Source organism: Lottia gigantea (genome assembly GCF_000327385.1).
Source record: "Lottia gigantea unplaced genomic scaffold LOTGIsca_82, whole genome shotgun sequence".
Taxonomy (NCBI): Eukaryota; Metazoa; Mollusca; class Gastropoda; family Lottiidae; genus Lottia; species Lottia gigantea.
Window position 1 is genome coordinate 655177 of NW_008710725.1, and position 17333 is coordinate 672509.

Here is a 17333-nt window from a genome sequence, read left to right on the forward strand (position 1 = left end):
AAAGTTCGAACTCTTTATGCACTTAAGTTTTGTCGCAGACTCTGGTTTCTTTGAGGATTTCCTGAAAAGTTGGCAAGTCCTATTTCTCCCAGAGTATCTAAACTATGTTACCATAGTAACAAAATTTCTGCCATCATAGTAACAACATTTGTGATATCACATTAACAAAATTTCTGACATTCAAAATTTCCGACATCACCATAGTTATGAACTTTCCAACAACATAACTGACTGTCTAACTCTCTTCCTCTATTATAGATTGACTGGTATTCACTAGAGTGGACAAATTGGAGTCGTTGTATTCCGTCAAGACTTTCTCAATACACTGCAGCCATTGTCTTTTGTCGTGTTCGTCGTTAGCGATCAAGGTATGGGACTGCCCACTTAATGGATCCTTGAACGATACTTTAAACACACTTTTAGCTGAAATATAGAAATAATGAAATAAGATATAGGACAAGAGATTGAGAGTTCATCATGAAAGGAAAGGGATAAAAATTGAAGGAATTATTTTCAAAAGCAATTGATGTGGCAACAGAAATATCCTTGCCTCTCTCACTTAGCTGCTCCAGACAACAATCCACGGTGGTGCTTGATTGGAGGGTCCTGAACAGGTTAGGTCTGTTCCAATTCTGACCTCAATCCAACTGTAAGGAGCAGATATATCACATTCAAAATTTCCTATCTATTTCCTTTTCCGCCATTTTGAATTCTGAAATATTTTTACTTACGTGTTGTAACGTTTTGGCTAAATGATCGTCGAAATGACCCCATCTTTACTTCAACCTCTTTCAAATCTTCAACTTGAAGTTCGTTGACAGGGATTGGTTGACGATAAACCTGGTAACATTGTTGTCCATTCTGATTGGTCAATCTTGTTACCAATAATATTTTATCAAATAAAAATATATGAAGTTTCTGAAAAACAAAACAAAATTCATGAATATTTCTGAAAATGAAGCCTCTCCCTACTACCGGGTCAGCTTTTACCCCCTACTACCAAATGGAATAGCTCAGTCAGTAGTGAGTTGGATTGTCGTCTGCTAGGTGATAAGATGTCTTCTGAAGCCTGTGCCAGTGTTTTTCAAGAGCCAGCTTCACCCCTATATAAGTTACCCTAATCTAGACCCTCAAAATTATGAAAATTTCTACTTACACTGCCTTTATTGTTTCTAAGTACGCCATTACAAACTAAACTAGTAGAGTCTTCTATAAAGGGGTGTCTCTGTTCATCGTAAATATACGATATTCTAGCTTTATACAGACGACACTTGGCTTCTCCGGTACTTTTATCTGCTGTACTGACAATACTTTCAATTAGTTTAATCTACAAGGGAAAATTATTTTTAACGTTAATCCAGTTATAAAATTCTTGGAGTTCATTTTGAATTCATGGGGCCAGTCACATTTTTCTAGCATTCTTGAAGTTCTTCATTTTGAATTAATTTTGTCTTAACATTTTACCACCATTTTGCAACACAGGCTAAATAACATCTTCTGCAATAGCCACTATTCTTGTTATCACGAAATGAAGCAATTTCATTGGATTGTATGCCAGTGTATACAGCCAATCAGAGCTCTGAACAGAAAGGGCTTTCTGTCTGTCAAAGGCTCTGATTGGCTGAATTATCGCCAAAAATATTTGAATATACTTACTGCTTGTTGCAAGTATTTGTAGTCTACATCTTTAATATCAGTCTGAAATAATAATATTGAAAAAATAAATAGTTAGAAAGCTTCATTGATTTTGTCATCTTAAATGATCTAGGATCTAGGATGGCTAATGGATGCATTTCATTTGATTTTATCATCCTAAACCGAACTTGTCAGGTTTCTCTTTATAATACAGATGTATCCTGTTACTTACATATTTTTGTATACTTTTCAACAACAATGGATATTTCATAAACTTCGATCTGGCACCATCTGAAAATAGAAAAATAATATTTTACAAAAGTGCTGAAAAATATATGACGAAAAATTCTAAATTTCTTGTCATTGTCATTTTTTTGTGCATCCCCAGTTAGACAAGCCACTTTTTAGAATAAAAAAAATGCGCACTTAACAAATAAATATACAGTAAACAAAAACTTACCTAACAGACTCCATAAATCTAGTTTCCGACTGAAGGGAGAATCTAGACACCTTTGTAAGAAATCCTCTACGGCAGAGTCCTTTCTTTTCTCTTCAAACAGAGCACGACCAAATACTTGATTAGAACAGAACGGTATATAGCACTGTAATAACGGGATCTAAAACACAAAGAGTTATCAAAATTATTCCTTGTGAATGAATATTATTAGCTATGTGGACTCTCTAAAAAGGGAGTCCGTCTTCATTAGCCCACATGGTGCAAGAGACTTAAACTTAGTGTTTGTAAATTTTTTCTTACCCAATCTAATAAATGTAAACCAACTTTCTGTGTGGTACCGTCTGGCTGACGTTCATTTTGTAATCTCTCTAATAGTTCTGAAAGAATTGAAGATATAAATTCATTATAAATATGGAAAGTGTATTGACTATAGTTAAGAAGAGATTTGTTCACATCCTGCTACAGGCAGCTCTAGTTTAATGAATATTTATGTAAAATAGATACCATATATTTGTGTGTATAATGCACAGTTTTTACACTCTGGCTTGCAAAACTTTTGGTGCACATAAAGACAGTGGCAATTTTTTTACTGTTGATTTTTAATAGAAATTCTTGAAATGGTAATTTGGAGAAATTGTTCAACTATTTCTGATACATCAATGAATTGTGTGGACCTACCTTTATGAACTGGAAGTAATGATTCTAGTGGACCGAAGATCTGTTTTAATTCACCATGAGACATCAACTGTAGTTTCTGCATAGAATCATGATAAGTCTGAAATGAAACATGAAAATGAAATGAATGGAGTTTTACGTTCTACTCTTCTGCACCTTGTGGGCTAATGAAGAAGGGCAACGCCATGCAGGGTGCCATGAGGGAAATTTTTCCAGGACAGCGGCATTAGCCTGCTCTTTTTCGATTTCTGAAAATCTGTTAGTTTGGATATCCAGTTTCGTTTGGTGTTTGGATTGTTAGTACTTTTTCCATATTGAAATAATTTTCATAGAAGATAAAACTATTGGTGTGATATTTCGAATACCTTGGCTTACCTTTTGTACAATAGTCAGATCTTCTATCATATCTTGTTCACCCTGATATAACTCGTAAATAGCCTGCAAAAGTACAAAATATTGGTCTCGTTAAGTTTAGCAATTTGCATCTGCAAAGAGTTCATCAACATGGAATTGTGCAGGCTCCTTTTATTTTCATTTACTTTAGTCAGATGCGTAAGCTGGAGCAATATATCTTCCACTCATATTGGAACAATATTTCATCCCTTCAACAATAATGAATCCTTCCAATCATGCACATTTTGCAACCATTTTAACTCTTTCAGCACAGTCTATTTACAAAATAAGGGTTTTTTTTTGTTTAAGTCTTACCTCTTGTTTTTTAATATCATTATGTGAAAATTTACTGGGGTTTCTGCCATCAGTTGCCATCATGTCTGTCCATGTCTTTGCCTGACGTTTCTTACCAGCTGATGGGGGCGGGGCTTTATAGGGGGACACCAGTGGTCTCGGAGAACTGGGCACTTTAAATGGTGTTCTGGGCTGAAAATATAAAAAGAAAACTTAAGCGTCTGGAGCTCAACTCATGCTGTTGATACATGTTTCAGATACACAAACCTCATCAGGATAGCTAGTGTTGGAAATAAGTGTTATCTTTCAATACAGGCCTTTCAGTGCATGAGCAAAATAAGCGATCTCGTTGAACAGGGGCGAGAAATCTATGAATCTCCTACCTTGGAGGGTTTGCTGGGTGACAGGAGATTGACTAAAGATGAAACTCGTAATAGAGAAGATCTTCTGGTCTTTTTCTACAATTGAAAAAAAAATGAATTAAATAAAATGTCAGTTACCCTGAACTGAAGTTATATTAGTTAACCATACATTATCAAAATCTTATAGACACAGTTCATTTATTTCTGTAACCCCTAAAAAATTACTCCAGCCCCAAAATAAGATCATAGCCCCAAGTAGCATCTCTTAGTTTAATCCTATAAGTAGGATCATAGCCCTAAGTAGGTTCCCAGCCCCCTACACAGTCAATAAAGCTAACAAGCTGATATCACTTAATGTCATCATTATATAGATGTCAATTTTGTTATATAATTTCCTTGAGGTATAGTTAACAGATGTTCTTAGCCTAGCTAGTTTGACATTGCACTTAAAACCTCAAAACCAATGTTTTAATTTAAGTATATAATGATAATGATGATGAAAATTGTGAAACGGCCCCTTTTTTTTTTCTTTTTCTTTTGGCATAATCATAATTATATAGATGTCAATTTCGTTATATAATTTCCTTGGGAAATAGTTAACAGATGCTCTTAGCCTAGTGACCTAGTGATAATAATGATGAAAATTGTGGGGTGAAACTGCCCGTTTTTTTGGCATAATCATAATCATATAGATGTCAATTTCATTATACAACTTTCTACATATAGCCAACAGATGATGCCAAAAGAATCAATAATTAAAATACCAGAAGTTAAAATAATAATGAATATAAAAATTGTGGGGTCAAATTGCCCTTTTTCTTTATTTTTGGGCTTAATGTCATAATTATCAGATGTGAATTTAGTTGTAAATAGTATACACACATCACCAACAGATGTTGCCAAAATATTTATGTTATTAGTGCAAATGAGACACAGCTCTTAAAACCTCAGAAGTCAAAATCTTCTATAGGTAATAAAAATTTCAGGGTTAAATTACGCCTTATTGCTTTTATTTTTGGCTAATGTCATAATTACATGGAAATCAATTCTGTTATATAATATCTAAGAGTAATTATGTTATTATGTCTATATATTATAGGATATTATAGAGTCAACTGGTCCAATATATAATTATAGTATTTAGTACCCCTAATAACCATAAACACCTTGTCTAATGTCTTAATTTAAGGTTAGTAGATGACAAGTTAACTTCTGTTTTGAATTAAATCATATTTTGAAAATTTGTTGTATATTTAAACAATTAACAATGCTAAAGGGATCTAGTCATCTAATTATTTTGTTCTATTAACAGAACTAATTCTAAGATGCCTGTATCACTTTTCAGAATTGAATATAGGTTGATGATATTTTTTAATTTAATCTTATCATAAATAAAATCATTTGTTTTATCTGAATAAACACATAAAATTTGTAACTTTAACATAACTAAATTGAGCAAGACGAAAGACTCAAAGTTTCAAATTCTTACAGTAGAAATGTCGTCCAGAAAATTCAGAAAGACATCAAATAAATTCATTTTACCTCTTTATTATAATAATAACTATTCCACGATCGTGTCAAAACCTCAGAATTATCTTTACCACAATTACGGCAGGAAAATAAGGCTGGATGAACTAATATACTGATAGGACACTGATCAATTTCCATTGTGTGATTTTTACTCAAATTTAAGTTTTTAACACGTGTCACTTTAATAAAGTATCCAAAAACGCACACAAAAATGGATAAAGAATCCAAAAATCTCTTTTTAAGTTCACTTTAATTCAAATATCTTAAATGAAGTACAATCAAAAATCAAATTCCACTTTGAAAATTAACGTGTTTGTTTTTGGTTCCAAATAGTAACAACTCCCTCTGTCCTCCTTCATTGAAGAGTTGTTATCAAATATTTGGCAAGTCGCTAGGAGACTAGGATGTGTGTAAGAATTTATTGATTCTCCTAGAATCACGATGAGCCGCAAGGTAGAATATTCAATAAAACACAAAAGTCAAGATTGAAATAATTATTTTAAGATTCTTTAGATATTTATAGAAACCAAATGTGGGTTTTATTGATTAAACCTTTCTTTTATTATTGATTATTAAGAAATGGGATGAGTTAAAATTCTAATGTTCTGTACCTTATTGAACTAACGAAATGAAAAGTAACTAATGAAATGAAATAGAGTTTTATATTCTACTGTTCTGTATCTTATTGGTCTAATGAAATGAAATGGAGTTTTATATCCTACTGTTCTGTATCTTATCGGGCTAATGAAATGAAATGTAGTTTTATATCCTACTGTTCTGTATCTTATTGGACTAATGAAATGAAATAGAGTTTTATATTCTACTGTTCTGTATCTTATTGGTCTAATGAAATGAAATAGAGTTTTATATTCTACTGTTCTGTATCTTATTGAACTAATGAAATGAAATACAGTTTTATATCTTACTGTTCTGTATCTTATTGGACTAATGAAATGAAATATAGTTTTATATCTTACTGTTCTGTATCTTATTGGTCTAATGAAATGAAATAGAGTTTTGTATCCAACTGTTCTGTATCTTATTGGTCTAATGAAATGAAATATAGTTTTATATCCTACTGTTCTGTATCTTATTGAACTAATGAAATGAAATATAGTTTTATATCCTACTGTTCTATATCTTATTGAACTAATGAAATGAAATGGAGTTTTATATCCTACTGATCTGTATTTTATTGGAGTAATAAAATTGATTATTGAAATATGAAGTCAAAAAGAAAATATTGAGTTGAAATAAGTTTAATTGAAAAGACTTTCTGATTAAGTATTCAATGTTCATTAGTTTTAACATTGTTGTTTATTTATGGTACCGATGTAGTACAAATAACTATTAATCAATTAACTGGTACAAAAACCAATCAATCAGATGTATTGATCTTATGTAATGATGATTCCAGTACTACGTCACTGGTCTGGCGTCTTACGGAATCAACTGAACATTGAGCTAAACATGACATACATTAATTCAAACAAGATTCTAAAATAGACTGTTCTGTCACTTTATATCTAGTATCAAAGTCAAGGACTAAGTAGAATGTTATTCATCCATCTTGTTAGTTTTAAGCTCTTCCACGAGATGACTCTACTTGTGGACAAGACTGTATTGGAGCTTTAAGCTTTAAGTCCAAGTACAAAAGCTTAATCAAACATTATGGCTGATGAATCTACTGTTTGAGATTTCCCCAACGGTAATGTTTCATGCTATAAGCTTTGAACTTTTTAAGTCCAAAGACTTAATTGAGATTGATATTAACTGTATCAAAAAACTAACCTTTGCTAAAGCCCTGACATCATAACTCTGTACACTCTAACCTCAATCCCTAGCAGAGGTCAAATTAAATACTGACTGGCTGGAAGGGGATACTTAATTGAGGGAAGGGGGAGGGGATATTTAACTATTTCAATACTAACCTTGGCTAAAGCCCCGACATCATAACTCTGTACACTTAAAGCATCCTCCTCCGTTTTCCTTTTTCTCTTATTTCTCTGCAATTTGAAAAAAAAATGACGTTGAACCCTAATTTGTTTTCCAGCACCATTTTTTATCTCAAGGGCACTGATAGTATCAATTTGCACCATTTCAATTTTTATGTCAGACGTCTGTGGTTCCAGCAATTCCACTAAAACTAAGCAATAGTAGCTTAAGCAATAACCAATATATATGGTTAAGCATTTTTATAATTACAGGAACCACAGACATCAGTGCCCCCTGAGTCACATACAAAAACCTCATTAAAAGATATAAAAGCAAAAAACTTACAAATGGCAGCTCGAAAGCTGAATTGAGAGACAGACGTCTGTTGCTCCTCTTTTCTTTTACTTCTGGTATCCTAAAAATACAGAAAAAGTTAAATTCAGAAATTGTTGGAAAAGATTGGAAATAAATCTTTAAAAATATCAAATTCAAGTGTATTACAAACTTTTGGTTAAGACATTTGAATTTCCCATCCTATGGGGTTTAAGCAATAAACGCCCAATAATATCAGGTGTTTAGTGGCCCATTATTCAATTTCTTTAAACAATTAAGAGGGCCTATACCTTGTCAAAATGTAAAGAATTTTTTTGCATAAACAAAATCTAAACCGCAAAACTTTCTAGAAATTAAGACAGATGTCGAAATTTGAATCTATTTTGGCTTGGGTTCCTCAAATGGTGGTCTCAAATTGGCATTTCAAAAGATTTATTTTTATGGTCAAAATATTAAAAAGTTATCTTAAAGCAAATAGTCTTGAAAAACCACAAGAAAGAATTGCAAATTTGCAAACCATTCAAGCCAAATTCGAATTTCCCTCTGATGGCACAAAGGCACTAAAGTAGGTCAAACAAGCTTGTTTGAAATTCGGTTCAAAATTCGCAAATATTACATCAAAAACTAAAATAAAAACTTAAAACACAAAATAAACAATATCCATCCTTACATTTTGGCAGATTAATCCTAAAATTCCACAAAAAATTGGCTTCTAAGATACAGAACACATGTATAGAGTTTGAAAATGACCAACTAACTGACCATACAGACCCAACTGACCCTTGTATAATGTAACCTGATAGCTTAAGACAGTACACAATGGCTGCAAGCCCCTAGGGGAGGGGCCTAACAATGGCCTTATTATGTTGATTGCAGTTCCAAAAACAAGTCAAAAGACCAATCAAAGAAAAGAAAAGGGATCTTCTTTTGAAGTGTAGCCATGTGTTAAATGTTTTTTAAAGAGAAGGTTGACACTGGGATATAACACTTTTTAATCTACCAATTCTTAAAACTACACTTCAATAAGCCAGTGTTCCTATTATCTCTCTCTTGTTTATATTATTAAGTTATTTTCCACACCTACTTGCCTACCATTAGTTCAAATAAATATTGAAATTAAAACTGTTAAAACTCAGTTCCTGTCAAAAATTTTCAAGTGACTTCTTGATCAGCCTTGACATATTTATTACCTTCTGTTATTTTTGGTTTTTTTTACCTTTTCTGATATCCACTTATAACTTAAGATTAACTCCATTTCAATGCATCCTACTTCAAAACTTCATTAAGCACAATGTTTCTACAATTTACACTTAAATACAACACAGCCAAAAAGTTTTTTTGTGTAACTTAAAGACTAAATAAATTACAGTGGTCACCTACTTTAAAGCTTCATTAAGCACAATGTTTCTACAATTTACACTGAAATACAACAGCTATAGGTTATAACTAACTGCAGAAATTCTGTATTTTCATAACTAAATAACTCTAACTTAATACATGTTTCTATGCAGACTTAATTTTCATGGTCATTCACTTCAGAATTTCATGACGGTGCACAAAGTTTCATCAGATTACATTTTGAATGGACTTCTAAGGTCTATGAATTTATGTAACTGTATTTTCAGAATTGAAATCTTTGGTATGAATAAGAATTTATAAATTCTCAAAGGGACAATTCCCTGTGCCATTATTTGTACCTTAGTCTCAGAAACAAGAAGTTTTTCAAATTCATGAATATATTATCAATAATCTGGAGGTTTGTATTTTGAGTTTTGCTCTCATTTAATTAAATTAAATTCATTAATCAAGATTATAATGACATCTAAAAGATCCTAATCTAAAACCTAAACATAAATCACAAGTAGGCCTATACATTAATTTAGTTTCCCTTATCATCATATCTTGCCATAATATCAGAGATTTACTCAGTCTGATTAAATTTGACAGAAAGGGAAATCAGGGGCAACAATTGAATTGATTTTATCATGGATTAAGATTTAGAAAAGAGATAATCCATCCCTGAAATACTATGGGGATTATCTTAGACAGAGAGTAGGGTTTAATCAATGAAAAAAATTGGCGAAAGTTGTAGAAGATATTTCCGTCTCGACTTGGAATAGATTTCTATATGTACTAATAAAAAGTAAATTCTCTAACTATAAACAGTTTTTCAAATCTTCTTTTTTACTAATATCTCCTTAACTTTAATATTCAAATTTATCAATTGTAGCCTTAAAATGATAGCTTATTTAATGAAAATAGGGCAAACAAGGGGCAAATTATCAACCTAATTACTAGATTATAGATACAGGTAGGAGAAACCTGGGGAAGTGCTAATGGGATTATAAAGTCTTTAAACACCCTTCCTGCTGCTCAGCTGTCATTCTTCACACATCTTAATCTTGTCTGGCCCTTTAATCTTAGACCTACTACTGTGTAGGACCAGATCAGTCAGTATTATATAGGGCAATATAGCTTCATTGTAAATAATAAAACATTTGGTTGAGAACCTACAAGTTAGAGGACTTAAAGCTGTATGCAGACATGGAATTCAAGGTTATTATTTCATGCTAGTAGGTCCATGTAATGTTATTTTCTTGCATAGGCCTAGTCCATCTACAAATTTGGAAATGAAATAGAGTTTTTATGACCTACTTTTCTGCACCTGATTGAGCTCATGAAAACAGACAGAGAAATTTTACCAGGACAGCAGCATTAATTTGGAGAGAGGGGTTCAGTTATTGAGAATAGATTATTTATAGCCCCCTCCCCCTTTCTTTCTTCTTTGTAACTTTTACATCACGCTTGCCTTTTTTGGGTATGATTAATATCGATCGGATCCTCCCCCATTGCTGTCAACTCACCTGAAAACGTTCTCGTCACCCATAGCGCAGATATCGACAACAAAATAAGGACATTTAAGTGGAAAAAGTAACTTTTGGTAAAGAATGTCAAAAATGTAAAATGTTGTTTTTCTTTGAATAATGGCGGTGAAGTGCACGTTCCGGTTTTTTAACCAATCAAAACTCTCCATTAAAAACTTTCACTTTCTTTTTTAATGTAAAATAAAGAACTGGATTTTATTTTTCACTTTTTCAAAAGACAAACTATTAAGCGTTATAAATGCTTTTTTGAATAAAAAATCTATCTACCTCCTTATTTATAACTTGTAAAAAAACCATACACTTTGAACATGTAATGTTTTTAGTATTTTTTTTTGTTACAAAAATCCTAAATTTGAATTTACACGTCATGAAGGAAGTCATTAATGTAAACAAACACTTTGATTTAGTTTTTTTCCTCAATAATGATATTTAACGCTTCATAAAGTTGATGTCTTCCTCAATTTGAGTGAGAATAAGGGAAAATGGTAGGGGAAACCTAGCAGATGTAAAACACTTTCGGAAATTGGACCAGAAAGCGACAATTGACACCGAAACAGAAAATGAAAGTGAACATGAATAAGAATGGTCAAACATGGATGATTTTTGTTGCTGCTATTTTCTTGTCATTTAGTGTCATGGACGAACCAAGGAACTGGGACATGGAGAAGGATCAGACAACACAAAAGTTTCCAGATTTCGGAGGGCACCTAAAAGGATTCTGGATCATTCTTGTGATGAATTTGACTGCTCTCAAAAGGTAATAATACATAGGGCCTAATTTCATTTATTATAAGCTACTGTGTGCAAGAGTACAGGCTTCACTTTGTAGGAAATTCATTTCAAATTTCAACTGCTGTTTGTGTATTCGTTGAACATAGTGTAGCTGTCTTTAGGGTCTTTGTTATGGTTACCATAGTTTTAGGGTTTGGAACAATTCTTTACTGTATAATGTAATCTGTATGTTCGCACAGACTGGATGACATGCTCTACATAATCGCATGTGCCACGACTAAGCATCTGTCAAGATCTAAGCTGTATTGTTGTGAATTTCATTAAATGATTCTTATAATTATCAGGCACTTTGAGTAGGCTATTTTTCATTTGATTTAAGCATACTATTGTTTATATCATTTAATATTTAAGTTTCTTTTAAGTTGATAAGTTTACATGAATTGAAAGACCAATTATGCTTATATCTTAAAGCCATATATTGAAATATTGAAACCATAGGTCTATCTTAAATGAGCCCTTTAAGTAATTTTTCCGTTTCACATGGACCATCTGGACATGTCAGCAAAAACAGAACTGAAATATCTGCCATAGAGCAGAAAATAATTTTTGGCCATTGGATTTATCCAATCATATTTTTTTATTTTAGAAACGTGCAAGTGATGAAGAATTTTCTTGCAAAGTTGGCATGCACAAAGGTAAGTTGGTTATTATACAGAGTAAAAAGCACTTATTCATTGGAAACACTTGGCATATGACATAACCCTAGAATATGTCACATATAAAAAGATAGTTCGAAACATCTGCCTCAATTCTAGCCTCTGATAGCTATTTTAACATTTGTCAGCTAGAGTAGAGTTAACGGTCATACGAGATTATAGAAGGTTCTTACATAGAAATATCCTCGAATTCTTAAAAAAATTATTATATTTCAACTAATACCATTTAAAGAAATTCGTATGATGTAAGATTTGATCTACATGGGATTTTCAAGACTTTTATGTGTATTGGAAACATTTATAGCATTGATTTGCTCCATTCCAATTTTCAAATAGACGTCTGTGTTTCTGGCAATTCTACTATAAAACTAAGTGTTTATGACATCAATATCGCAAAAGCTGCTTTATAATATAAGGACCATTGTGATATTGACGTCATCAAACACTTAGTTTTTAGTAGAATTGCAGGAACCACAGACGTCTATTTGAAAATCGGTATGGTGCAAAATTGATGCTATAAGTGTTCACGATACACATACAAAATATAAAAAAAAACCTTTCCACCGCTTTTAAGACCTTTTACATTGTTAAACTTTTGTTTTTTCTTGCCATTGTACAAGGAAAACTATTAATTTCTACTACAATTATAGAATTGACTTGACACTTCTATTATCATTGAATAAGGTAGGTTTATATCCTCAATCCTCAAAACCTAATTAACTTCCTTGTTGAAATAGAAATTAATCTAAAAAGGGGATTCCCCAGAATCTTTGGCCTTCCAAATGTGAATTAACTTCATAGATCAGTAGGCCTATTTAATTCTTAAGTTGGATAAAAAAAATTTCAAAAATTTTAAGGGGAATCCCCTTTTTTTTTTTAGATACACAAGAACACAATAAAGTTTTTTGAAAAATTTTCTTACAAATTATTGATGGGCGTAGATGACAATAATGTTTAGGATGTAAAACTACACTTCATTCCTGATTGACAGGATATTTTTATACGCCCACATTATAATGTGGTCGTATATTGTTGTTGCCCCTGTTTGTCCGTCGGTCCGTCCACAATTGGTTTGTGAACACAATTAGCGACTACAGTTTTTATCTGATTTTAGTGAAGTTTTCTTGTGATCATTTATGATGTTGAGATCTTGATATACTGAAAATTAATCAGGGTAGTGGGCGTATGTTGCTAGGCAACCATGTTTTTGAAAATTTCAGAATGTAAGGCAGTTAACAGAATGATAAATGATAGTTTGAGAGAAGAAACATACGGAAACTACGCCAAACTAACACACATTGACATCTTTAATAAAGAGGACCATACAATCTACCCATACTCATATAGAGCATTAAACTATTCTATTACTCTACCACACGAAGGTAAAACTTAGTCATCAAAATATTTGCTTTTATCAATTTCAGGCGGAATTTCGCAAGCGCTGGTTGTGGAAACAATATATCTTACCATGAAGAGGATTTGAACCCATGGCACCTAACTGCCTAGTAGTGGACTCTATGATTTGGACCCATGGCACCTAACTGTCTATTAGTGGACTCTAAGATTTGGATCCATGGCACCTAACTGTCTAGTAGTGGACTCTAAGATTTGGACCCATGGCACCTAACTGTCTATTAGTGGACTCTAAGATTTGGACCCATGGCACCTAACTGTCTAGTAGTGGACTCTAAGATTTGGACCCATGGCACCTAACTGTCTATTAGTGGACTCTAAGATTTGGATCCATGGCACCTAACTGTCTAGTAGTGGACTCTAAGATTTGGACCCATGGCACCTAACTGTCTAGTAGTGGACTCTAAGATTTGGACATAGGGTCTATAACGTTAGAAGGGACATTAATAATGTAAAGCTTGTATTTAGAAATTTAGATGCCAAAAATTAGACAAATTTAATTTCTTGAAAATATCCTTCAATTTTTTTTTATAACATATATTGTCAAGTTGATAAAAAAAATTATCCAATTTTCTCTTCTTTTTTTTCTAGATGAAGGTGGATTAAAAGCTAAAATGATTATGACATTATTTAACAGTGAAGTTGATTTGTATTATAGTAAACATGAGATATGTAGAGTGTTTGATTTCTCTTCCTCCAAACTTACAGAAAATGATCTGAAACATCCAGTAAGTATTAAAGGGATTGTAATGAGGTTTTCTAAATTTTATATGTGTATCGGGGACACTGATAGCATCAATTTGTACCATTCCAATTTTCAATCAGACGTCTGTGGTTCCTGCAATTCCACTAAAACTAAGTGTTTGATGATATCACTAATCGCGAAGGGCCTTAAGTGATAAAGCATTTGCAATTAGTGATGTCACCAAACGCTTTAGTTTTAGTGGAATTGCAATCACTTTAAAGAGATGTAGTCATTTTATTTCATTGTTTCATTATTTTTTTATTTTCCAGCGTGTTATTAACTATCCATGTATGTTTGGTTTGGATGAAATATCGATGACAGATTATAAGTTAAATATTACTGTTATACCTTATCTTGCTAGTCTTCTTTATTACCTACAGATATATTCATACGGTATGATATTTATAACAGTTCAAGGGCATTAACTCTTCTATATTTTTAACTGGAGAAATTCAAGGGCAGTATATTTGAGATATTTTGAGAAATACATGTATATTGAATTCATATGAAACTTTGACTTATCCGTATGATTTTAGTTCTAATATTAGCATATAACATTTATTGATACAAAATTTTATTGACATGTCAAGGGCATTAACTCTTCAGTGTCTAACAAATGGACGAATATGTAGTTTGGATTTTGGGTTTCGTTTTGCAGTTTGGATCGTTAGTGCTTTGTTTATTTATTGTTAATCCATTTTATTTTAATATCAGATCCCAAGTATAGCTGCCCTGTAAATAATGGTATTTCGGTGTTAAATGTACAACGTAAACTACACGTAGTGTTTCAATCATACCCAAACACTCTTCATTATAACCTTACTTTATATAAAGATTCAAAAGCTCTTCAAAATTTAGAGGTAAATTTGTTCTTGATTTTCAACTCTTGAAAGATCTTTACAAAAGACAAAACTTTTCTGTGGGTTACTTCACTCAATCTGATTGAAAAACAGTTCTGGTTCACAATTTGCTTACTGAACACATCATTTTTTTTATATACTTTTCAGTTAGCTCAGAATAAAAACCAACATGAATTTAAATTAGAAGATGGAGGACTTTACACTGTTGGGGTATGTTTTACTAATTGGTTTCTTGACCTTGGAGGATTGGCAACAACCTTGACGTTTGAGATATATGGAAACATCCTTGACCTTTGAAGATGAAGAAAAACCTTGAACTTTCATATATATAGAAACATCCTTGACCTTTGAAGATAGGAACAACATTGATCTTTGATATATGTATATACAGAAACGTCCTTGACCTTTGAAGATGAAGAAAAACCATGAACTTTGATTTATATAGAAACGTCCTTGACCTTTGAAGATGAGAAGAACCTTGACCTTTGAAGATGAGGAACAACTTTCGCCTTGTTTTCTACCTTAGAATGATAGGGGATATGTTAGCTCTATAATTTTATGTTATATTTTCAGATTAAGCCCATCATAATGGATAAATACTGCAATGAAACTTTGACCAAATCAGTCATATGGAAAGTTGAAGGTATGTTGACATTCTAGAGCACTGAATATGGTGTACAGGCTTTCTGGCTAGTGCTCTGATTGGCTGTATTTGCTAGCATACACTCCAATCAAATAACTGCATTTACAAACAGGCTTTCTGGCTAGGGCTCTGATTGGCTGTATTCACCAGCATACAATCCAATCAAATCACTGAAACTACAAACTACTATGATACAAGAACAGTCAAGGTAGTAAATGCAGTTCGTAATAACTAGTCCTAAACATCTGCCTCTATTCCAGTCTCTGATAGCTATTTTAACAGTTATCACCTGGTATAGAGACAGAAAAACTGGAATAGAAACAGACTAAGGTTGATATTGTGAAGATGGACATTAAAGTAAAGCAAAGGAGTTTATAGATCAGGGTTTTTGTTTCAGTGAAACACATAGAGGACAAGAAACAAGGTTATATTAACTTGGTATCAATTGTTTTACCAGTGGGAATTATTATAATAACTATAATAGCTGGAGTTGTAATACTAATTAAAAGACACCGTGAACAACAAATGGAAAGAAGCGGTAAGCTAGATATACCAAGTATAGATATAATTAAGTTTAATATTAGCCATGTGGACTCTCTGAAAGGGTTGATGTGTTACAATTTGTTATACTGGTACAAAAAATGTGGACTCTCTGAAAGGGATTCGTAGTTGATAAATCTTAATACTAAATAAACATTATTAGCTATGTGAACTCTCTGCAAGGATGCTGAGTTGATAAACTTTAAAACCCATACGAAAAACATATTGACTATGCAAATTTTGCTCGTGTGGGCACCTTTGGACAATAAACCAAGACCCTGTGTGCTACAGGCTACAAAGATCCCTCGACTGTTGGAAATCTCAAAAGAGTAGGCTAATGTCGATGTTCTGGCAAAATTTCCCTCATTGCATACTACCTGGTGTTGCCTGTCTTTATTAGCACAATTAGGTGCAGTAGGATGTAAAACTCCATTCATTTCATTTCAATTACTATTTGACTATTGCTTTTCAGATGACGAGAGTGCAGCAAGTTTTTTACAAAATCAACAAAACTCTGATGAAACATCCATTCCTTATAGAATGATAAAAAAATGGAAAAAATAAGATAACTATATAACTATAACTATATTTTACAAGGATAATAACTTAGGTTCTCAAGGTTTCTTTTTACCAGCTGGTCCTAGGCTGAATCCTTTGGTAATAATTTTACAAGGATAATAACTTCGGCTCTCAAATAATCCTTTCTGACTGAGATTAGAACCCACAATCATCATTCATTTGTTGTAACCAAGCAAAGGATGCCATGTGAGAATCCTTGGACACTCTGTAAGAAATACCCAAAAATCAAAAAACCATTATTAGCTATGTGGACTCTCTGAAAGGGATGCTGAGATAAGCAGAATGAAAAAATAAGGTTTGTGGAATCTTGGAAATGGATGTCAGATTGACAAACCAAACTACTTAAATAAACAATATTTAATTTGTGGACTGTTATTTGCAGGGGATAGATCTAAATCTCAAATACACATTATTAGCTATGTGGACTCTCTGAAAGCGATGCAGAATTGCATACCCCATGTACTATAATTAAGAATATGAATTTTTTCGACTATTATTTGCAGGTCAGTTAGTTGATCTCCATTGAATATAAGAATTATTTTTATAAGCATTAATATACATACTGCTAACTTTATATTTTGAAAGTTCTAACTGTGATATATAGAT

The 17333-nt window shown here is 32.4% G+C and overlaps 2 protein-coding genes across 2 annotated transcripts; one reads left to right on the forward strand and one right to left on the reverse strand.

Moving 5' to 3' along the window:
* Window positions 1-235: 235 nt before the first annotated feature.
* LOTGIDRAFT_132999 (hypothetical protein) lies at window positions 236-3208 on the reverse strand (the record flags this gene model as incomplete). Its single annotated transcript, XM_009067426.1, has 9 exons — window positions 236-416; window positions 728-918; window positions 1157-1327; window positions 1657-1698; window positions 1868-1926; window positions 2096-2252; window positions 2393-2469; window positions 2771-2867; window positions 3143-3208. Coding segments are annotated over 9 exons (1041 nt in total), but the record flags the coding sequence as incomplete, so codon positions are not given.
* Window positions 3209-10981: 7773 nt separating this feature from the next.
* Window positions 10982-16712, forward strand: LOTGIDRAFT_169122 (hypothetical protein; the record flags this gene model as incomplete). Its single annotated transcript, XM_009067427.1, has 11 exons — window positions 10982-10984; window positions 11131-11256; window positions 11878-11926; window positions 13168-13329; window positions 13952-14088; window positions 14375-14498; window positions 14820-14965; window positions 15113-15175; window positions 15539-15608; window positions 16006-16146; window positions 16621-16712. 11 exons carry the CDS (start codon window positions 10982-10984, stop codon window positions 16710-16712), a joined length of 1113 nt encoding a protein of 370 aa, XP_009065675.1.
* Window positions 16713-17333: the final 621 nt, after the last annotated feature.